This window comes from Canis lupus, chromosome 5, assembly GCF_003254725.2.
Source record: "Canis lupus dingo isolate Sandy chromosome 5, ASM325472v2, whole genome shotgun sequence".
Taxonomy (NCBI): Eukaryota; Metazoa; Chordata; class Mammalia; order Carnivora; family Canidae; genus Canis; species Canis lupus.
Window position 1 is genome coordinate 86,766,418 of NC_064247.1, and position 19,032 is coordinate 86,785,449.

At 43.6% G+C, this 19,032-nt stretch overlaps 1 protein-coding gene across 4 annotated transcripts in view; it reads left to right on the forward strand.

The window, feature by feature from the left end:
* The window catches only part of CDH8 (cadherin 8), a 358,676-nt gene extending 341,518 nt beyond the window's left edge, over nucleotides 1-17,158 (forward strand). For 2 of the 4 annotated variants that reach the window (XM_049110768.1, XM_025426341.3), the window contains 2 exons: nucleotides 13,796-14,047; nucleotides 16,607-17,147. In XM_049110768.1, coding sequence (XP_048966725.1) covers nucleotides 13,796-14,047; nucleotides 16,607-17,100 — 746 coding nt within the window. In that variant the 3' untranslated portion in view covers nucleotides 17,101-17,147. Of the gene's footprint in view, nucleotides 1-13,795; nucleotides 14,048-16,606 lie in introns of all 4 variants that reach the window. The other 2 variants (XM_035716225.2, XM_025426344.3) reach the window with 2 other exon arrangements.
* The last annotated feature ends 1,874 nt before the right edge of the window (nucleotides 17,159-19,032 follow it).

Here is a 19,032-nt window from a genome sequence, read left to right on the forward strand (position 1 = left end):
ATCAGCTGACTGACATTTTGGCTACTTATATGCTATTTTTGTCTCCCCTTCTGGTTCAGAAGTTCCTTGAAATCAGTAATCACATTCTCACTTACTTTAGCCACCCACCCGTTTGGTCATTCAACAAGGATTAGTTAACATCTTGCCATAGAGACTTCCGTGTAGTGACACACCTGACCAACAAAAGGATGCATTTGCTAAAGAAGAGAATATCTCTGCATTCAAGGATCATTCCGTTGGTAAGAGAGAAAACCATCGTATCTGATTATATTGCAGCATGCTGGGGAGAAAGTGTGCCAAGGAAGACTTTCCTCTGACAGTGAGGTCTTGGGGCAAGGGACACTGAAAACCTGAGGACTGAATATACCAGAATAGATTTGAAATAAGATGGAGGCGTGGGTGATGGCAAGGGAACGTGGATGTGCACCATTTTTGGTGGCTTTCACTTGATGGCTTATTTTCATACGTGCAAATTCAAAACATTCGGGGAGCTGATGGTATCTAACAAAGTGATGATGTGCAGGGATATTTGACCTCCTTCAAATCAAAGCTGGTAAGCTAGATAAACTACTTTCGGTAATTCCTTTATTTTATAGCCTCAGCTCTCCATTCACTGTATTAAATGATTTCAGTATCTTATATGCGATGTATACCTCACTTAAATTGTTATTTTAAAACAGCCTTAGAGGGCACTTGGGTGGCTCAGGGGTTGAGCATCTGCCTTTGGCTCAGGTCATGATCCTGGGGTCCTGGGATCGAGTCCCGCATCAGGCTCCACTCAGGAAGCCTGGTCCTTCCTCTGTCTGTGTCTCTGCCTCTCTCTGTGTGTCTTCCATGAATAAATAAATTAAATATCTAAAAAATAAATAAATAAAACAGCCTTACTCTCTGGTCCAACTACCATATATATCAAGTATGTTAATGAGCACAAATTTATCAGCTCCCGTGCAAAATGAATTAATCAACTCTAGTGCAAAATGAATTAATCTCTGACTCTCAGTTTCTTAAATATTTAGAGATATGTACTCAATCAATAGAGATGTGGTGCAAGTCATTCTCTTGACAATGCTAGCTTTCTGATGTCTGGATTTGTCATCATTAAGAGGTTGTTTTCTGGAATTTTGTCAAGAGATTCCACTAAGGGCCTTAGTATTTCTTATTTTCTTTTCTTTTTTCTTTCCTTCTCCTTTCCTCCTCCTCCTCCTCCTCCTCCTCCTCCTCCTGTTCCTCCTTCCTCCTTCTCCTTTTTTTTAACCTAAATTGCTTGCACACTCAAAAAAATGTTTTTTTCACATCTGCATAAATCCAAATAAATAAAAAATATTCTTTCGCAGATCTGTTGATATTTATAAAGGCTTTAACATTTCCATTCAAACAAATTAGAAACTGACTGTTGGTATAGTTTTCACTTTTGGCGGTTAGTTAATACAGGTATTCCTGAAATAAAATGGTCATATTAGTCTTCATCCCTCGTTCCCCGGTGCCTAGAGAACAATAAATCTGCTTTTCATCTAAGCATTAAGGGATCTGCATAAGTTTCATGGAGCATTTGTGTAAGAGCAAGTACGCAAATTAAGTACCGGCAAAAAATAATCAAACTCAGAAGACCTTGGGCAGTGTGATTGTATCTAGCATGGGATTTGGACCTATAATACTTCTGTTTCTCTCTTGTACCAAAAATAATCACTTTTAATAATTAATTCATGGTTATATTATGCTATGCTGTGCTGTACTCTGCTCTGTTAGGTGGACTTTCAGGATATGGGATTTAGATCTATAGAATATTGTATTGAATACCTTTTGATCTTTCTAAAATACTAGATTTTCATCTGCCAGTGGTATTGACCATTTAGTTTTTCCTTGTCTCTGAATGAAAAAACCTCCCTCTGCACACTTTCTCTTTTTTATCTTATCCTTGAGCTTTAATATAACCTTCTTAGAGCTCATTTTCCTTGTTTTCCAAGGTGACTTTTGTTAAGATGGCAGAGTATAGAATATGCATTGGATTTGGTTGTTAATTCTTAGCTGCCAGATGAGAAACCTTGAACAAGTTACTTTTATCTTTCAAAAACCCTGTTCCTCATATGTAAAATGGGTATAAGTATGCCCTTCTCTGTTTCTGTAAATCATATTTAATCAGATTTACTAATTATAGTAGTTTATTAGGGCTGCCATAACAAATTATCACAAACTAGGGGCTTAAACCAACCAGAGATAAATTATCTCACAGTTCTGGAAGCCAGAAATCCTAAATCAATGTGTTGACAAGGCCCTACTTTCTCCAGAGATTATAGAGGAGAATTCCTTCTTTGGGTCTTCCAGCTTATCTGTTGGATGTACACATTTCAAGGCTTATGGTTATATCATACTAATGTCTGCCTCTGTGGTCACGTTACATCTTCCTTTACCCTGTGTCAAATCTACCTCTGCCTCACTCTTATAAGGACACAGGTTTTGAACTTAGTGCCCACCAGGTCATCCCAGATGAACTCCTCATCTCAAAATACTTCATTTCATTCCAGCTGGAAAGACTCTTTTCCAAGTAAGGTAACATTCACAGATTAAAAAAAAAAAAAAAAAAAAAAAAAAAGGACTTTTTGGAGATCACCATTCAAACCAATATACTCAACACCATCTTCATATAATCTAAAAAAAAAAGTCATTTTATAAAAATAGTTAATGTGCCCTCTCAAAGAATTTTAGAAGATGCTTAACTTTTATAAGCTACTTGATGAATGCTAAGGATGGCCCAGCCTCTCTACAGTTCCTCTGCAAAATGAAAATCATGCAGATATTTTTTTAAATCTTTTTTTAAATTTTTATTTATTTATGATAGTCACAGAGAGAGAGAGAGAGACAGGCAGAGGGAGAAGCAGGCTCCATGCACCGGGAGCCCAACGTGGGATTCGATCCCGGGTCTCCAAGATCACGCCCTGGGACAAAGGCAGGCGCGCTAAATGCTGCGCCACCCAGGGATCCCCATGCAGATATTTATAGAATTCTAGTGCTGCATGGTTATAGTGGAGTAAGTTTTTCTGTTAAAAAAGTGTTAATTCATTCTATGTGTACTTGCAAATTTTTTGACTAAACATTGTTTGGTGTTAGTCTAGGAACTTACAAAAGAATTCACAATGATTTTTTTTTTTTTCTCCTAAAAGCAAAGTAAACCTTGGTTGATGTTTTATGGCTAGATATACTTATTAAGTATTAGGAAATTTGATAATGAGTTAACACTCAATAAACATTGGAATTATTGACATCTGGTGGTATTGTGAACCATCTAATGAGAATAAAAAAAAAAAGAAAAAGAAAAAGTAACAAATGATCTAATTAGGTGGCTCAGAATATCCAGTTGCTTGTTGCAGATTTAGTATGTTAGTACACTTTCAATGAATTATGTAGGAAGTTATAATGGTACTGGAAAAGATTGGCTTCACAGAGTCTTAGTTTTTATTAATTCATTGCAGCCTGATTGTTTTCAACAAGATTTAGTGTTTAGAGTAAAAATGTATACATGAAATATAGATGGTATGATCTACACTCCATATTCTTAGATATTAGGTATTGCATATACATATATCTATACTAATTTGCTGAAAGCCCATAGATTTGGTATCTTTATTGCTTTTCTAGGTTTTAGAAATAAACAGCAGATATGACATAATGATAGGAACTTAATTAAATCTCTTGTCCATACCTACTGAACAGAGTGCCAGTTCCCCTTTGTTTTGACCTTCTTGCCATTTTCATTCCATTTTACTTACCCAAGAAAATTTGAAATAAATTTGCAAGTCAAATGCAGGAGACATTTCTCAAAAAGACAAAACATCTAGTGATCTTCTCTTTATCTACTCTTTTTGTCATAAATATTTGTCTGGCGAATGCCTTCATTAACTCTGGCTCCTTGTGGCTTTTGCTTGCATGTAAGAGGATAAACAAAAGCCATAGCTCCATGATTTCTAATAAATAGGACTTAGGCAAAGGAAAATTTCTGCATCGGGGCAACAATAACAGAAGAACTACAGTAAAAACAATAGAGAATTTAATTTGCCTGCTTTATTTTATCTGGGGTGGGGGAGACAAAAAAGGACAATGTGGAAAGAACATAGGATATTTAAATAACAATAATGACCTTTTTTTTTCTATTAAAAATACAGAGAAAGTAAATGGAAGGAAAGAAATTAGTTACGATACGACTGTGGGAAAATTACACAAATTAAGTTAAAGAATTACCCAGGTAGACACAGTCTACCTCCTTAGATAGACTTTGTATTTTTCATGGAGTATGCATACAGAATTAATTAGGGACTACGATGCTATTTTAGCCTGCTCAGGCTGCTATAATAAATACTGCAAACTGGTGGCTTAAGCCACAGACATTTATTTCTCACAGTTCTGGAGGTTGAGAAGTCTCAGATCAAAGTGGATGCAAGGTACGTTTCATTCTGAAGCCTCTTCTCCTGGCTGCTTGTAGGGCGCCCCTATCTTGCTGTGTGCTCACATGACCCCTCCTTTGTGTAGCCCTGGGTGAAGAAGGAGAAGCAGGCTTGTGTCTCTTCTTATAAGGGCACCAATTCAAGGCCCCACCCTATGATGTCATTTAACCTTAATTCCTTATAGGATCTGTCCTATAAGCCTTGGGAGGCAGTGGGGCTGGAGGGGGTGGTTAGGGCTTCAACATATCAATTGCAGATGGGGATAGGAGCACAAGCATTCAGTCTATAACAAATACTTACTGACTTATTTGCAAAAGGAAACCTTTTTTGCAAGGGTATCGATGTTCCATGAAGGAAGCCCCTTTGATTGTCAACTCCAAATGATTCAAAGACTGAATATTAACAATCAAAAAAGATTGTAATTCCTCCTAAATTAACTATAGAAGATACTAATTCGGACTATGCACCGCCCTCTGAATATAAGACTAAATCATTCAATTTCAGCTCAGTAAAAGGGAATTTTGGTATGCACCTCTTTAGCATGATGATAGTTCACATATTTTAGATACCTGAGATGGTATTTCAGATATTCTCTCCTCGGTCTTCTCTATTTGAATCTAACCTCATTCTTAGTCTATTGCTCGTATTACATGATAAAAGGTTTGCCCAGAGTAAAACTAGAAACCATGAATATTTGTCTTAAATTTCCATATGGGCTCAGGCTCTATATCCTTTCCAACAGCCTAAAATCAAACCTTCTCATGGACTTATTCTGAATCATATATAATTCCCTGTGACAAAATAACATGAAAGGAAATAAATACGAGACCCACAAAATGTGGCTAATGATTACTTAGTCTTTCATTCACTTAACGAATATTTGCTGAGTATTCATTATGCATCTTAAAATGGCTATTTATACTTGGAAGTTCCTCAGTTTATTTCTGCATCCCCAAGGTCTGTCACATTCCTATTACTGTTATTTCTTAGTAAAAAGTGCTGATGAAAATATAAAGTTTGTTTTTGTTTTTGTTTTTTGTTTTTTTTATAAGATTGCATAACCAATCTATCTGGCAAGGTTGGGACAATTAATAAAGGAAATTATTCACAACAAAATGGCATTTAGGCACAGACATAAAGAATGCATAAATATTAATTCAAATTAGGGGTGAGGAAGGGTAGAGAGATTATCATGGAGAAGAAAGAGCAATTACGAAAGTCTGAGGAGTGAGGATGCTTGACTCCTAATAGGCCAGGATGGCGAGCACGCAGAGGAGCGGTAGGACCAGCCGCTGGAAATGAGGCAGGGGCTAACCATGCAAGTCACCTGGGGAGAAAAATAATCTGTAACAGAAATTCTAAATGGATTTAGCAAGCTTCTAATGCACGGTTATTTGATCACTTCCTTAAAACTGAAACATTCCAAATAAAAGTGAATAAAATAACCCGATTTATTTAGTATGAGGGTCTTTGCTCCATGTCAGGTCCTGTGCTGAAGGCTGGGAATAGAGCCTTGACTAAGGCTAGTCTCCCTAGAGGGGTTTAGACTCTAGTGATATAATACACACATTTTACAGAGTTTATCTATGTGTCTCTACAATATCAAAAACATTACATAAAAATTCTAAGACTTTGATTTTAAGATGGCTGTATTTGTTACAGCCTCTAACAACTCCCGGTAACGCTCTAACAAGTAAATCTGGAGGGGAAAAAAATGGCAGAAACTAAGCACATAAGTGAATATACTTATTTACAATGAATCTGTTATTAGAATCTTAAAGGAATAAAATTTAAAAATAAGTAAATAAAAAATAAAAGAATCTTAAATAAAAGAATCATTTCACACATAATGGCATAATGTAATGTGCTATCTGAAATAAAGCAATCCTATATACCTACTGTTTATCTGGTCCCTACTTTACTGTTTATTTGGTGTAGACCTTGTATTTCTCAGCCCAGGAGTAAGGAATCCAGTGATACCACTATTTTGGGAATACTGTCATTTGAAGTGTGCCTGGTGCTGCTGGGCCTCTTTAACTCCCCACCAAGATCTTTCCCTTAATAGTCAGTCATAAGCAGAAACAAATGGGTTTGGAGTAGGAAGCAAGATTCTGGAAACAGTCATTCATCCTCCTTGGTGTAATGCTCATAAGCCAAACGTTCCAGGAGGATGAGAAAATGGGAAAATCCCTAACTGGAGGAGACATAGGGAATACAGATATTTGACTACTTCACCTACTAAGTCTATAAGACAACCAGGTGATACGGTTAAGATATGTTGCAATCTCAGCGCAACACAAATGCATGAGATGGGCGGCAACTGGACTTTGCTCTCCACCTGGATATCCGTCCTCCCTCCAGAACGCCAAATGCTTTCATTCCACCTTCTTGAATAGATCTTGATAAAATACCTTTTTTCCCGTTCTCAAATCCTGTTATTATATACTCAATTTCAAGAGATTTAAATTTTAAAAAAATCATTACATACATGTCTATGGGTTCTCAGTGATCATACATTTTTCCTCATAGATTTTCCAGTTTTAGAAAATGTGTTTTCTCCAGTAAGTCATTATAAGGATATGCTCTTCTGTTTGCTCAAAAGGAAAAAACAAAATAAATGCAATAAGTGCAAAAATCAGAAGCAGAAGCCAGGAGGATAGAATAGGTTACAACGCAGAGGCAAGATGACAGAAATTGGAAATGCATGAAAATATGAAGGACTGAAAAGAAGGTTTTTAAATAATACTATAATGCAATTGAATCCACGTTTAGAGGTATTGAAGAACTGTCCTTTATATGACTGTCTTTTCCCTTTGAAGCATTGGAAAGAAAAAGAAAAGAAAAGAAAAATTAAAGAGAAAAAATGCAAGCAAACCGACAACAAAAAGTGCCTTCTAATAAACACCATCAATCATCTTAATGTTGAAAGTCAAAAGCTGTTTTCTTTTTTAGTATCAAGAACAATGTACAGGTGTTGCCATAATTTCTTATGTTCAGGATCGTGTCAGAGGGTCTAGTTACAATAGTTCAATGAGAAATAAATTAATATAGGCATTTAAAACTATAACTTTCCCTCTAAGCATTGCTTTAGCTATATCCCTTGCATTTTGATTTGCTGTATTTTATTTGAACTCTTCTTTTACAAGAGTAATTATTAAAGAATGAGTTGTTTAATTTCCACGTTATTTGTGAGTTTCCCAAATTTCTATCACTCACATTTAACTTCATTCCATTATGATCAGAAAACAGATTTTGCGTTATTATCCTTTTAAATGTACTGGTTTATTTTATGGTCTTGCACATTGTCTACACTGCAGGATGTTCCATGTGTACTTGAGGATATTTATTGTGCTATTGTTGAGCGGAGTGTTCCATGGGTATCTCTTAGATATTGTTGGTTTATACCGCTTCTCAAGTCCTCTATTTCCTTGTTCATTTCTGCCTAGTTGTTTTATCCATTATTGGAAGTGGGATACTGGCATAGCCAACTATTGCTTTTGAATTTCTAGATATTATATGCTCAACAATATATTATGTACCTACTGTTTTATGCAATTGCTTTTTAAAACAGAAAAAAAGGGAGAAAAACTATGTATTTCATTTTTATAATGACATAATTACTTTCCTGATGCTCTTTGTTTTTAATGTAGATTTGAATTACCGTCTGGGGTTATTAGCCTTCATTCCAAAAAAGTTCCTTTAGTGTTTCTTATAAGGCTTTTCTGCTGAAGACAAATTCCCTCAGCTTTTGTTTACTTTCAAAGTCTCTATTTCATATTCTTTTTGTTTGTTTGTTTTGTAAGAAAGCTTTGTTGAATATATGATACTGGGTTCAAAGTGTTTGCTTTAAGCACTTTTGAATATGTTTATCCCACGTCCCTCTGGCCTCCATTATTTCTATAAAACTTCAGTTGGTAATTTTATTGGGGGGGGGGGTCTCTTGCAAGTGATGAGTCAATTTTGCCTAACTTTAAAGTTGTTCTCCCTGTCTTTGGCTTTCAGTATTTTTACTATGATATATCACTTGTGAGTCTCTTTGTGTTTATCTGCTTCGAGTTTGTCGGGATTACTGAATGTGTAAGCCTAATGTTTTCAAACATTTTTTAAGCCAGCTTTACTTTTTTCTTTTTTCCCTCCTGATATTTTTCTTCCACATGTATTGGCACACTCAATGGTATCCCTCATTTTTCTGAGGTTCTGTTCATTTTTCTTCATTATTTTTTCCCACCGTTCTCTAGCTTTCATATTTTCTATCCATCTATCTTCAAGTCTGTGGATGCTTTCTTTTGCCAATTCAAATCTACTGTTTAGACATTCTAATTAATATTTTATTTGTTATTGTGCTTAACCCAGAATTTCCACTGTGCTCTTTTTAAAAACAATTTCTATCTATTATTGATATTCTCTAGTTGATGTGACATTATCACCATACTTCTCCTTTTTTCCCTTAATCGTGGTTAAGTTTAATTTATTAAACACATTCTTATAATGGCCCCTTAGAAGTCTACTTCGTCTGATATCTGGTTGCTTTCAGGAATAGTTTCTTTTGCATGCTTTTATTTTTTTTCCCCTGGCGTATGGGTTTCTTGTTTCTTTGTGTGTCTTGTAATCTTTTGTTGGAAACTGGACATTTTAGATAATTTATTATAACAAATCAAGGTATTAGCATCTCACCCAGAGCTCGTTATTGCTATTTACTCATTTATTTGTTTAATGACTGGCTGGACTGCTTTCTTTAGGTCCATTTCCCTTCTGAACTATTAAGCCACTGATATTTTACCTGAGGGGATCGCAGCCTTAGGAATGCTCACAGTCACCCTTAAATGACAGTGGTTGTGGTAGGGTTCTCTTGGTCTCTTTCCCTGACCATGCCCCAGTTTTTAAATTCCACTAATTGCCAGATGATTTCTGTACTGTTTTAAATTTTGGGGGCCAAGATTTGCCTACAGACCAATCCAATCCAGTTTGGGCTCCTTCTAGAATGTTTCTCTAGATCAGTGTTTCAGATTCGTTTTTCCCAGGCATGTTCCTCCCCTAATCTCTGTCTCAGGTTCTCTGCTTCCACTGAGGCAAAAACTGTGAGCCACTGGCTCTAAAGCTGAGTTGGAAACTATAATGTGTTTCTCTTAGCGAAGCATCTGGTTTAGACGATGAGCACTTGGTGCTGGGGGATGGTAGCCTCAAGTCTTTTTTGGCTTGCTGCTCCCAACGCGCAATTGAGGCCCTATATTCCCAGCGGAACCCCGCCCAGGGAGATCCTCTGTCACACAAGAAAGGGCTGTGAAGAAGAAAAGAGCCCTCTCTTGGCATCACTCACCCAAAATTCAGTTTCAACAAAAGATATCTAGGAGTAGGATGAAACGGTTGGGTTGTCAGCTCCTGTCTCTTGGTAAGACAGTACTTTACCTGCTAGCTGAGGGGAAAGGGATTCCTGTGTTCCTGGCTGAGCCAGTTAAGAGTAGAATTTCCATCTCACTCACCGGGGAGGAGGGAGGAGAGAAGGTTCTGCTTGACGCACCATGGTCTCATTATTCTTACCAACCTTTGGTAGATTCTCTTGGATAAATGTTCCTTCATTTGCTGCTTGCCTCCAGGACCATTTCCAGGGATGTTAAATAGTTGTCCTTGTATGATTTTCACCATTTTCACTAGGAAACAGTTCTGTGGCACTCCTTACATTGTCTTGCTGAAGTGGAACTCTGTGTTGAGATATAATTTTATAAGTAAGAGGAAAGGTTTAGAAGATTGTTAGAATTAAAATCAACGTGGGGCACCTGGGTGGTTGAGCGTCTGCCTTTGGCTCAGGGCATGATCTCGGGGTCTCGGAACCGAGTCTCACATCAGGTTCCCCGCAGGGAGCCTGCTTCTCCCCCTGCCTGTGTCTCTGCCTCTCTCTCTGTGTGTCTCAGAAATATTTTTTTTGAATCAATGCATAAAACAAATTCACTTTATACACTAGCAAGAATGATTTGAAAGTGCACTTTCAAAAAGGTAATATTATCAGGCAACAAAATATATACAGTACTAATGACAACTCTACAGAAGATATGAAATTCTTGTGTAGCTAAAAAAATATACTTTATTGACATATATGAATCACTGAACTCTACCTCTGAAATTAGTAATACACTATATATTAATGAATTGAATTTAAATAAAATTTAAAAAAGAAAATAAGGAAACTAAGATCTTGAAATAGAATACTAAAGATCATAAAGATGCCAATTTTCTCAAAATTGACTTATATTTTAATATAATTTCTACTGACACCTGGGTGGCTCAACAGTTGGGTGTTTGCCTTCGGCCCAGGTCATGATCCTGGGATCTGGGATGGAGTCCGGCATCGGGCTCCCTGCAAGGAGCCTGCTTCTCCCTCTGCCTATGTCTCTGCCTCTCTCTCTCTCAGTCTGTGTCTCTCATGCATAAATAAATAAATATTAAAAAAACAAGAAATATAATTTCTACTGAAGTTCTTATAATAATTCCCATAGGATGTGATAATCTGATTCTATACCAGAGATAAGAAAGTGAACAAGAAAAGCCAACATACTCTTAAAGGAGAGCACGGTGGGGAAAATTACCTACAAGATTACAAAAGCAGAGCATTGGAATGTAATAAAGAGCCCCTAAAAGATGAGGTTGCACAAAAATTTGACTTGTGAGAGACTGAGTGTTGAAGAGCAGTAGCTAAGAAGTAAGGCACTCAACAATTAATCTTGGGAAAATCAATTACCAGTACAGAAAAAAAAAAATCCCTTACAATCGCCCAAATGTGAAAGATAACATTATAAAAGTATTTTGTATATTTCACAATTTAAAAAATAAGGTTAGGAGCACTAATCAAAAAGAGACTGGTAAAATTGACTATATTAAATTAAAACTTTTTGAAATTAAAAGACACCCTAAGTTTTAAGGAAATTAACCACAACTTGATAAATGGTGTGCAACATGTAAGAAAAAAATTATTTCATCTTTTTTATAATAAATATATTTTTATTGGTGTTCAATTTGCCAACATACAGAATAACACCCAGTGCTCATCCCATCAAGTGCCCCCCTCAGTGCCCGTCACCCAGTCACCCCCACCCCCCACCCTCCTCCCCTTCCACCCCCACCAGTTCGTTTCCCAGAGTTAAGAATCTCTCATGTTCTATCTCCATTTCTGATATTTCTCACACATTTCTTCTCCCTTCCCTTATATTCCCTTTCACTAAAATAAAAATGTATTTCAAATACAGGATTTGAACTGTGTGAAACTGCTGATATTTGTTTTTAAAAAATATACAATAATGGCAATTTCATTTGGCATAATAACTCAAGTAAGTCAATAATAAATATGGACACCAATCAAAAATAGTAAAAAAAAAAAGGGGGGGGTGAATAAGCAAATAGGGCATTGACTTGCTTGAGGTAGCAGGTAAAATCTGGCAAAAATGACTCACAGACTTCCTCTATTCAGTCAATAATTCTCTGTAGATAGGAGGGTAACAACATACGCATATGCCAGGAATAGTAAAATAATATGAATTCAGCGGTGGACCCACCAAAGCTTTTCTAAGTACTAATGAGCAATATTCCCGCTGCAGTTTCTAAATTATCATTATAGATTGTTTTAAAGAGAGAATATGCAAGAATAGCTTACCATATAAATAATGTCAACCACAAAAAGACAAAAAGCCTCACTGTAATTTTATTAATTGCATCTTGAGGAACAATTCCCATCTTCTGTTTTGAACTATGGTATATGAAATCATCCACAAATGTTCCTTGCACTAATTAACTGTACTCAGACTTGTCACACACTTTCTGAAAATATAACATGGCTGTATATTCTGTATCTGTTTTGAGATAATGTTCTCCTCTTTTAGTTTAGTGGTATTTCCTTCTAGGTCATGGAAATAAAGATAACTGGATCATTTGGTACATCGCTGCTTAATTCTATTAGAGACCTCTTTTCACTCCTTAAATTACTAAATAATGAGGCAAAACCAGAAGAAATTTAGAAAAAAATACTGTTAACTCCATCTGGTATTTTCTTCTTTGCTTACTAGCAAGGCATTACAGATCCACTTATATCTTAAATAAAACAAAAATAAATATAATTTATACATCTATTTTGGGAGAATGGCTATAATTTTTAAAAAATTATAGTCTAGCACTGCATGGCACAGGAAATGTAACACATTTATTTAAAGTCATTTGAGTGGAATATCTGTTCATGTATTTAAGGGTGCTGGAAGCCAGAGGACACTGATGATCAGGAATTGGACAACAGTGGTTTAGAATCCCTGCTTAATATGCAACAGTGAGGTAGCCAAGCGTTCCGGGGTCTACTGACTTGCCAGTACGTGAAAAGAATCCTAACCGAAATCATCCTTTTGCCCAAATAACATCACACACATTAACCGATATTATGTTTACTTGCTCTTGCCTAGAATATCCGTAAGATAATGTGTCCCCATGTTGAATAGATGTAGGTCTTCCGTTAACGAAAAATGAGAAAATACTAATAATTAACATATACGATGTGACTACAGTTCAGGAGGTGGGCATGGATGACCACAAAAAATTTATTTTGGGGGTAAAACTGTGAGAACCGTCGGGCTAGCATGGATCCAGGAATTCCTCACTGACAAGTTTTACCTTGAACTGACATGTGCCCATGAGTACTTCTTAAATCCCTTAAAGTGTTGCTCTAGATGACCAACGTATCTCTCCATGTTAATTGATTAACATGTGATATGGAACATCTGCTTCTACAACTTCTCATTTGATTCTCATTTGTGTAACCACCACAGGTCTGCTTTACAGAATTTTAATACGTGTGGCGCATCTCCTGCAATGGAGGAGGGACTTTTGTTATATCTTAGTTTACATGCTCAAGGGCATGAAGGACTCCTTTTAGGTACCTGTGGAAATCCACCAAGTGCCCTGTTTCATGTGCCATATTGTCATACGGTCTACCTTTTAATGCAAACGTGCCTTTCAAAGGTGGTGAAATTCTGTCCAGTGAATTTTGCATTATCAGGATAAATGAGAGAAAATTAAACTTATTTATGGAGGTTTGGCTTCGTTTTTGTCTTCCAAAAGGACACTTGAAAATTATTTTTATAAAAGAAACTGTTACACTTACGAAGTGATGGGAAAACGTCATTTGCTCATCGTGGGGCCTATTCATTAAACCCGTAGGGTGTGGGTGTTTCGGTCCACGCCGACTGGCAAAGGGGGGAGAGGGAGGTGGAAAGAATCTGAGCGATCCAGCGGACTTGGGATCGTCTTGAGTTTCGCAGAGGACTTTTGAACTAGAAAAAGGCGTTGTTTGAAGTGATGCAAACTATTGTGATTTTCACTTTTTCCAGATAATTCCCTCAGCATTTTGGCCAAGCATAATGGATTCAACCGCCAGAAGCAAGAAGTCTATCTTTTACCAATCATAATAAGCGACAGTGGGAATCCTCCTTTGAGCAGCACCAGCACCCTGACCATCCGGGTCTGTGGCTGCAGCAGTGATGGCGTTGTCCAGTCTTGTAACGTTGAAGCTTATGTCCTTCCAATTGGACTCAGTATGGGCGCCTTAATTGCCATATTAGCATGCATCATTTTGCTGCTCGGTACGTATTTCCCTCATAGCTTGATAGTCGTCGTCTTTCTGGTTCTTAAATGACTGTAAATAAGGACAGCAAACCTGAACCCCAGTCAGGTGTCAGCATTCTTTTGGGGGAAAAGAAACTTTCATGCACTTCTCCAAGCTCCTTAATGGAGGGGTGAAGGGAGAAAAGTGCTGTGATAGCCAATGTCCCGTCAGAGAGGAAAATTCAGTGTCTTTTTCAAGCCCAGTGCGAAGGTAGGCTAAGTCTCAAGTACAGACTAAGTTGGTGGACGTTTTCTGTGGTTAAACGGCATCTGTTATATCAGAAAGCCTGCGGATCTGACGTACACCAATTTGCTGCAGTGGGAGGCTCTCCTGTGTCCAAAGTACTCTGTGGTCTACAAAAGTTTCAGAAAAAATATCCAGTTATAAAAATGAGAGGAGAATAGGAAGATCTACAAAAAGAAAGTCGTACCTTGCTGCGTCCTTAAGCCAAATAATGTCAGTTCCCCTGTCTCCCGTGGCATCTGTCCTGATCACCCAGAGTCCGCATTGACGCTATTTCTAGACATGTCCCACCCCAGGAGCCCCACCGCGTGTGATGTGGCTAGCTTGGCCTGTGGGGTATGGGTTTCTTGCCCTGTGCCCGCCTGTAGGCTCCCCTTTGCAGCCGGGGAACCCGCTTTTCTGTGGGAAGAAAATCCTCCACGGCGACCTGACATCCATCTCGGTACATCGCTTCATCTGTGAAGGAACATAACTCGATCAGGGAGGGTTTGGAAGAGCTGACACGACACGGAATATGCTAGCTATCACCTCTGCTGCTCCTTTCGTGTTTTAGAAGGGCATGGAGTCGAGGAGCCTTAAAGGGCACCCTAGGCTCCCCAGCAAGAAGCTGTGTGGTCTGCGCTCTCCGTTGTCGGGTGCTGTTCGTTCCGGAGCCGGGAACTGGGTCACCCACAGCCTTCACCACGGACGGGTGCAAACTCGGTTTTTTAACCCAGCTCTGTGGCTACTTGGTGCCCAGGAGGGCCTGGGACGAGGGTCCTCCCGCGCAGTCCCAAGTCCCGTCCTTGGAGGGTGCTGAGCTAACCGAGCCCCATATCAGGAGAATGCTGAGCTAACCAGGCCTGGTCCTCCGGAGGGTGCTGAGCTAACCAGGCCCGGTCCTCCCAAGGGTGCTGAGCTCACTGAGCCCGGCCCTCCCAAGGGTGCTGAGCTCACCGAGCCTGGTCCTCCAGAGGGTGCTGAGCTAACCAGCCCGGTCCTCCGAGGGTGCTGAGCTCACTGAGCCTGGTCCTCCCGAGGGTGCTGAGCTAACCAGGCCCGGTCCTCCAAGAAGGTGCTGAGCTAACCAGGCCCAGTCCTCCCGAGGGTGCTGAGCTAACGGAGCCCCATCCTCCCGAGGGTGCTGAGCTCACCAAGCCCAGCCCTCCCGAGGGTGCTGAGCTCACTGAGCCTGGTCCTCCGGAGGGTGCTGAGCTCACCGAGCCCGGTCCTCCCGAGGGTGCTGAGCTCACCGAGCCCGGTCCTCCCGAGGGTGCTGAGCTAACCAGACCCGGTCCTCCAGGAGGGTGCTGAGCTCACCGAGCCCGGTCCTCCAGGAGGGTGCTGAGCAAACCAGGCCCAGTCCTCCAGGAGGGTGCTGAGCTAACCGAGCCCTGTCCTCCCGAGGGTGCTGAGCTCACCCAGCCTGGTCCTCCCGAGGGTGCTAAGCTCACCCGGCCTGGTCCTCCTGAGGGTGCTGAGCTTACCACGCCTGGTCCTCCTGAGGTGCCGAGCTCACCCAGCCCGGTCCTCCCAAGGTGCTGAGCTCACCAAGCCCAGTCCTCCCGAGGTGCTGAGCTCCCCAAGCCCGGTCCTCCCGAGGTGCTGAGCTCCCCGAGCCCGGTCCTCCTGAGGTGCTGAGCTCACCCAGCCAGGCCCTCCCGAGGTGCTGAGCTCCCCAAGCCCGGTACTCCCGAGGTGCTGAGCTCCCTGAACCCGGTCCTCCCGAGGTGCTGAGCTCCCCGAGCCCGGTCCTCCCGAGGTGCTGAGCTCCCTGAACCCGGTCCCCTCTAGGTGCTGAGCTCCCCGAGCCCGGTCCCCCTGGGGTGCTGAGCTCAGCGAGCCCGGTCCTCCTGAGGGTGTTGAGCTCACCGATGCCTGGTCCTCCCAAGGGTGCTGAGCAAACCAGGCCCAGTCCTCCAGGAAGGTGCTGAGCTAACCAGGCCCGGTTCTGCAGGAGGGTGCTGAGCTAACCAGGCTCGGTTCTTCTGAGGGTGCTGAGCTCCCCGAGCCCAGTCCTCCCGAGGTGCTGAGCTCACCCAGCCGGGTCCTCCCGAGGTGCTGAGCTCCCCGAGCCCGGTCCTCCCGAGGTGCTGAGCTCACCCAGCCGGTCCCCCCGAGGTGCTGAGCTCCCCAAGCCCGGTCCCCCCGAGGTGCTGAGCTCCCCGCGCCCGGTCCTCCCGAGGGGGTGAGCGCGGTGCCGCAGGGCGCCGGGCGGGCTGGGCGGGGCTGGGCGGGCTCCCGCTGGCCGCTGGCCCTTTGCACGGCCGGTGCCGCGGCCCCGCTCGCCGACTCGTGTCCGTTTCCCCCGCAGTCATCGTGGTGCTGTTCGTGACTCTGCGGCGGCACAAGAACGAGCCGCTCATCATCAAGGACGACGAGGACGTGCGGGAGAACATCATCCGCTACGACGACGAGGGCGGCGGGGAGGAGGACACGGAGGCCTTCGACATCGCCACGCTGCAGAACCCGGACGGCGTGAGCGGCCTGGCCCCGCGCAGGGACGTGAAGCCCGAGCTGCAGCTGCTGCCGCGGCGGGGCCCGGGCGCGGGGCCGGGCGGCGTGGACGTGGACGAGTTCATCAGCGTGCGGCTGCACGAGGCCGACAGCGACCCCGCCGCGCCGCCCTACGACTCCATCCAGGTGTACGGCTACGAGGGCCGCGGCTCGGCGGCAGGCTCGCTCAGCTCGCTGGGCTCGGGCGCCTCGGACTCGGACCAGAGCTTCGACTACCTCAGCGACTGGGGGCCCCGCTTCCAGAGGCTCGGGGAGCTGTACGCGGGGGGCGCGGCCGACGCCGACACCTGACGGAGGACCGGCGCGGCCCCGCCCCTCGCCCGCCCGAGGCCCCGCCCCCGCCAGGCCCCGCCCCGCCAGGCCCCGCCCCGGCCCCGCCCCCGCCCCGCCCACCTCCGGGAGCTGTACGCGGGCGGGGTGGGGGGCGCGGACACCTGACAGCGCGAGCATCCCGGCCCCGCCCCACCAGAGGCCCCGCCCCCGCTCCGGCCCCGCCCCCGGCTCCGCCCACCTTGGGGAGCTGTAGCATCCCGGCCCCGCCCCGCCCGAGGCCCCGCCCCGCCCCCAGCCCCTGCCCCGCCCCCGGCCCCGCCCACCTCCGGGAGCTGTACGCGGGCGGGGGTGGGGGACGCAGACACCTGGCGGCGCAGGCATCCCGGCCCCGCCCCGCCCGAGGCCCCGCCCCCGGCTCCGGCCCCGCCCCCGGCCCCGCCCACCTTGGGGAGCTGTAGCATCCCGGCCCCGCCCCGCCCGAGGCCCCGCCCCCTGTCCGGCCCCGCCCCCAGCCCCGGCCCCGCCCCCCTCGGGGAGCTGTCAGCAGGGGGCGCCGACACCTGACGGCGGGAGCATCCCGGCGGCCCTGGCCCCGCCCCCTCCCGGCCCCGCCCACCTCGGGGAGCTGCACGCGAGGGGCGCTCGGACACCCGACGGCGCAAGCATCCCGGCCCCGCCCCCGGCTCTGGCCCCGCCCCCGCCCGCCCCCGCCCGGCCCCGCCCACCTCCGGAGCTGCCCTGGGGGCGCGGGCACCCGACGGCCCGAGCATCCCGGCGGCCCCGGCCCCTCCCCGGCCCCGCCCCCATCCCCGACCCGGCCACGCCTCCTCCGCGTCGGACCCGAAATCAATGACAAACGTCCCCAGTGCGTTAGGAGGTCACGGTGTCGTGGAGTGTGGAAGTACGTGCAGTGTCGACGAGTCCTTGGATAGTTGCCGTTTACCGACCACCGCAGACAGAGACGGGGATCCTGGCCAACCCTCCGAGAGGTGGCTTCCAACGAGGAAAAAAATCGAGATCACAAGGTGCTTTCTTAGGGAAAAGAAACGGAACAAGCAAACAAAAAGGACCTGCAAGAAACGTGCTGCTGAGCGGTGTCTTCTGCGAGGGTTTTTATAGCTGCAGACGGTGTTTTCCCTTCTCCAATAAGGATCCCGCCACAAACGATAAAGCAATACTTGGTCCGCTGTTCGCTGGACTGGGGTGCGGGGAGGCCTCCCGGGTCACGGCGCGGTGACCTCTCGGTGACCTGACTGCTGGCCCCACTCATCAGAGACTCCATAGCATCTCTAAACATTGTGTCGAGCCTTAAAATATTCACGTGTGCGTGACCCCACCCCGGTGGTGGGAGGAGAGAAATCCCCCTTCAAACAGGCTTGTTTTCTGGAAGCAGGATTCCTCGTCCCCTCCACCCCCACCTTCTCCCACTAGGACACAGAGACCACCTGGATCACACAGTGGACTACACAAGAGACAGATGGTTTTATTGCTAGCGCGTGAATTTATTTGTTTAATCCTCGAAATAAATATTTTATTGATGTCCATTAATGCTTTTATTTATTAAGGTTGGTAATCTATAGATTAAGGGACTATACGGAGAAAATCCTAAATTATATCCATTAATAATCCTTTAGATTGTTTTATATAAATATATATATATATATATACACACAATGAATGTTTAATACATGTACATTTTGATGAGATGAGTATGGCAGGCAATATTATCAAAGGGGGAGCTAATAGTCTCTTTAGAGTAGAAAGTGTTATTGTGGCTGGTGATGGCAGGAGCGGCATTTTCCCAGAGAAACTTTTGGACTGTTTTCTATTTTGTTCATAATCCTAGTATTTGGTGTTTTTACTACAAGCACAAACATCTGAAGGTATATTGATTCATGTGAATATTTAAACGCTAGACTTTTAGATACCCACACGATACCCTGCCCAACA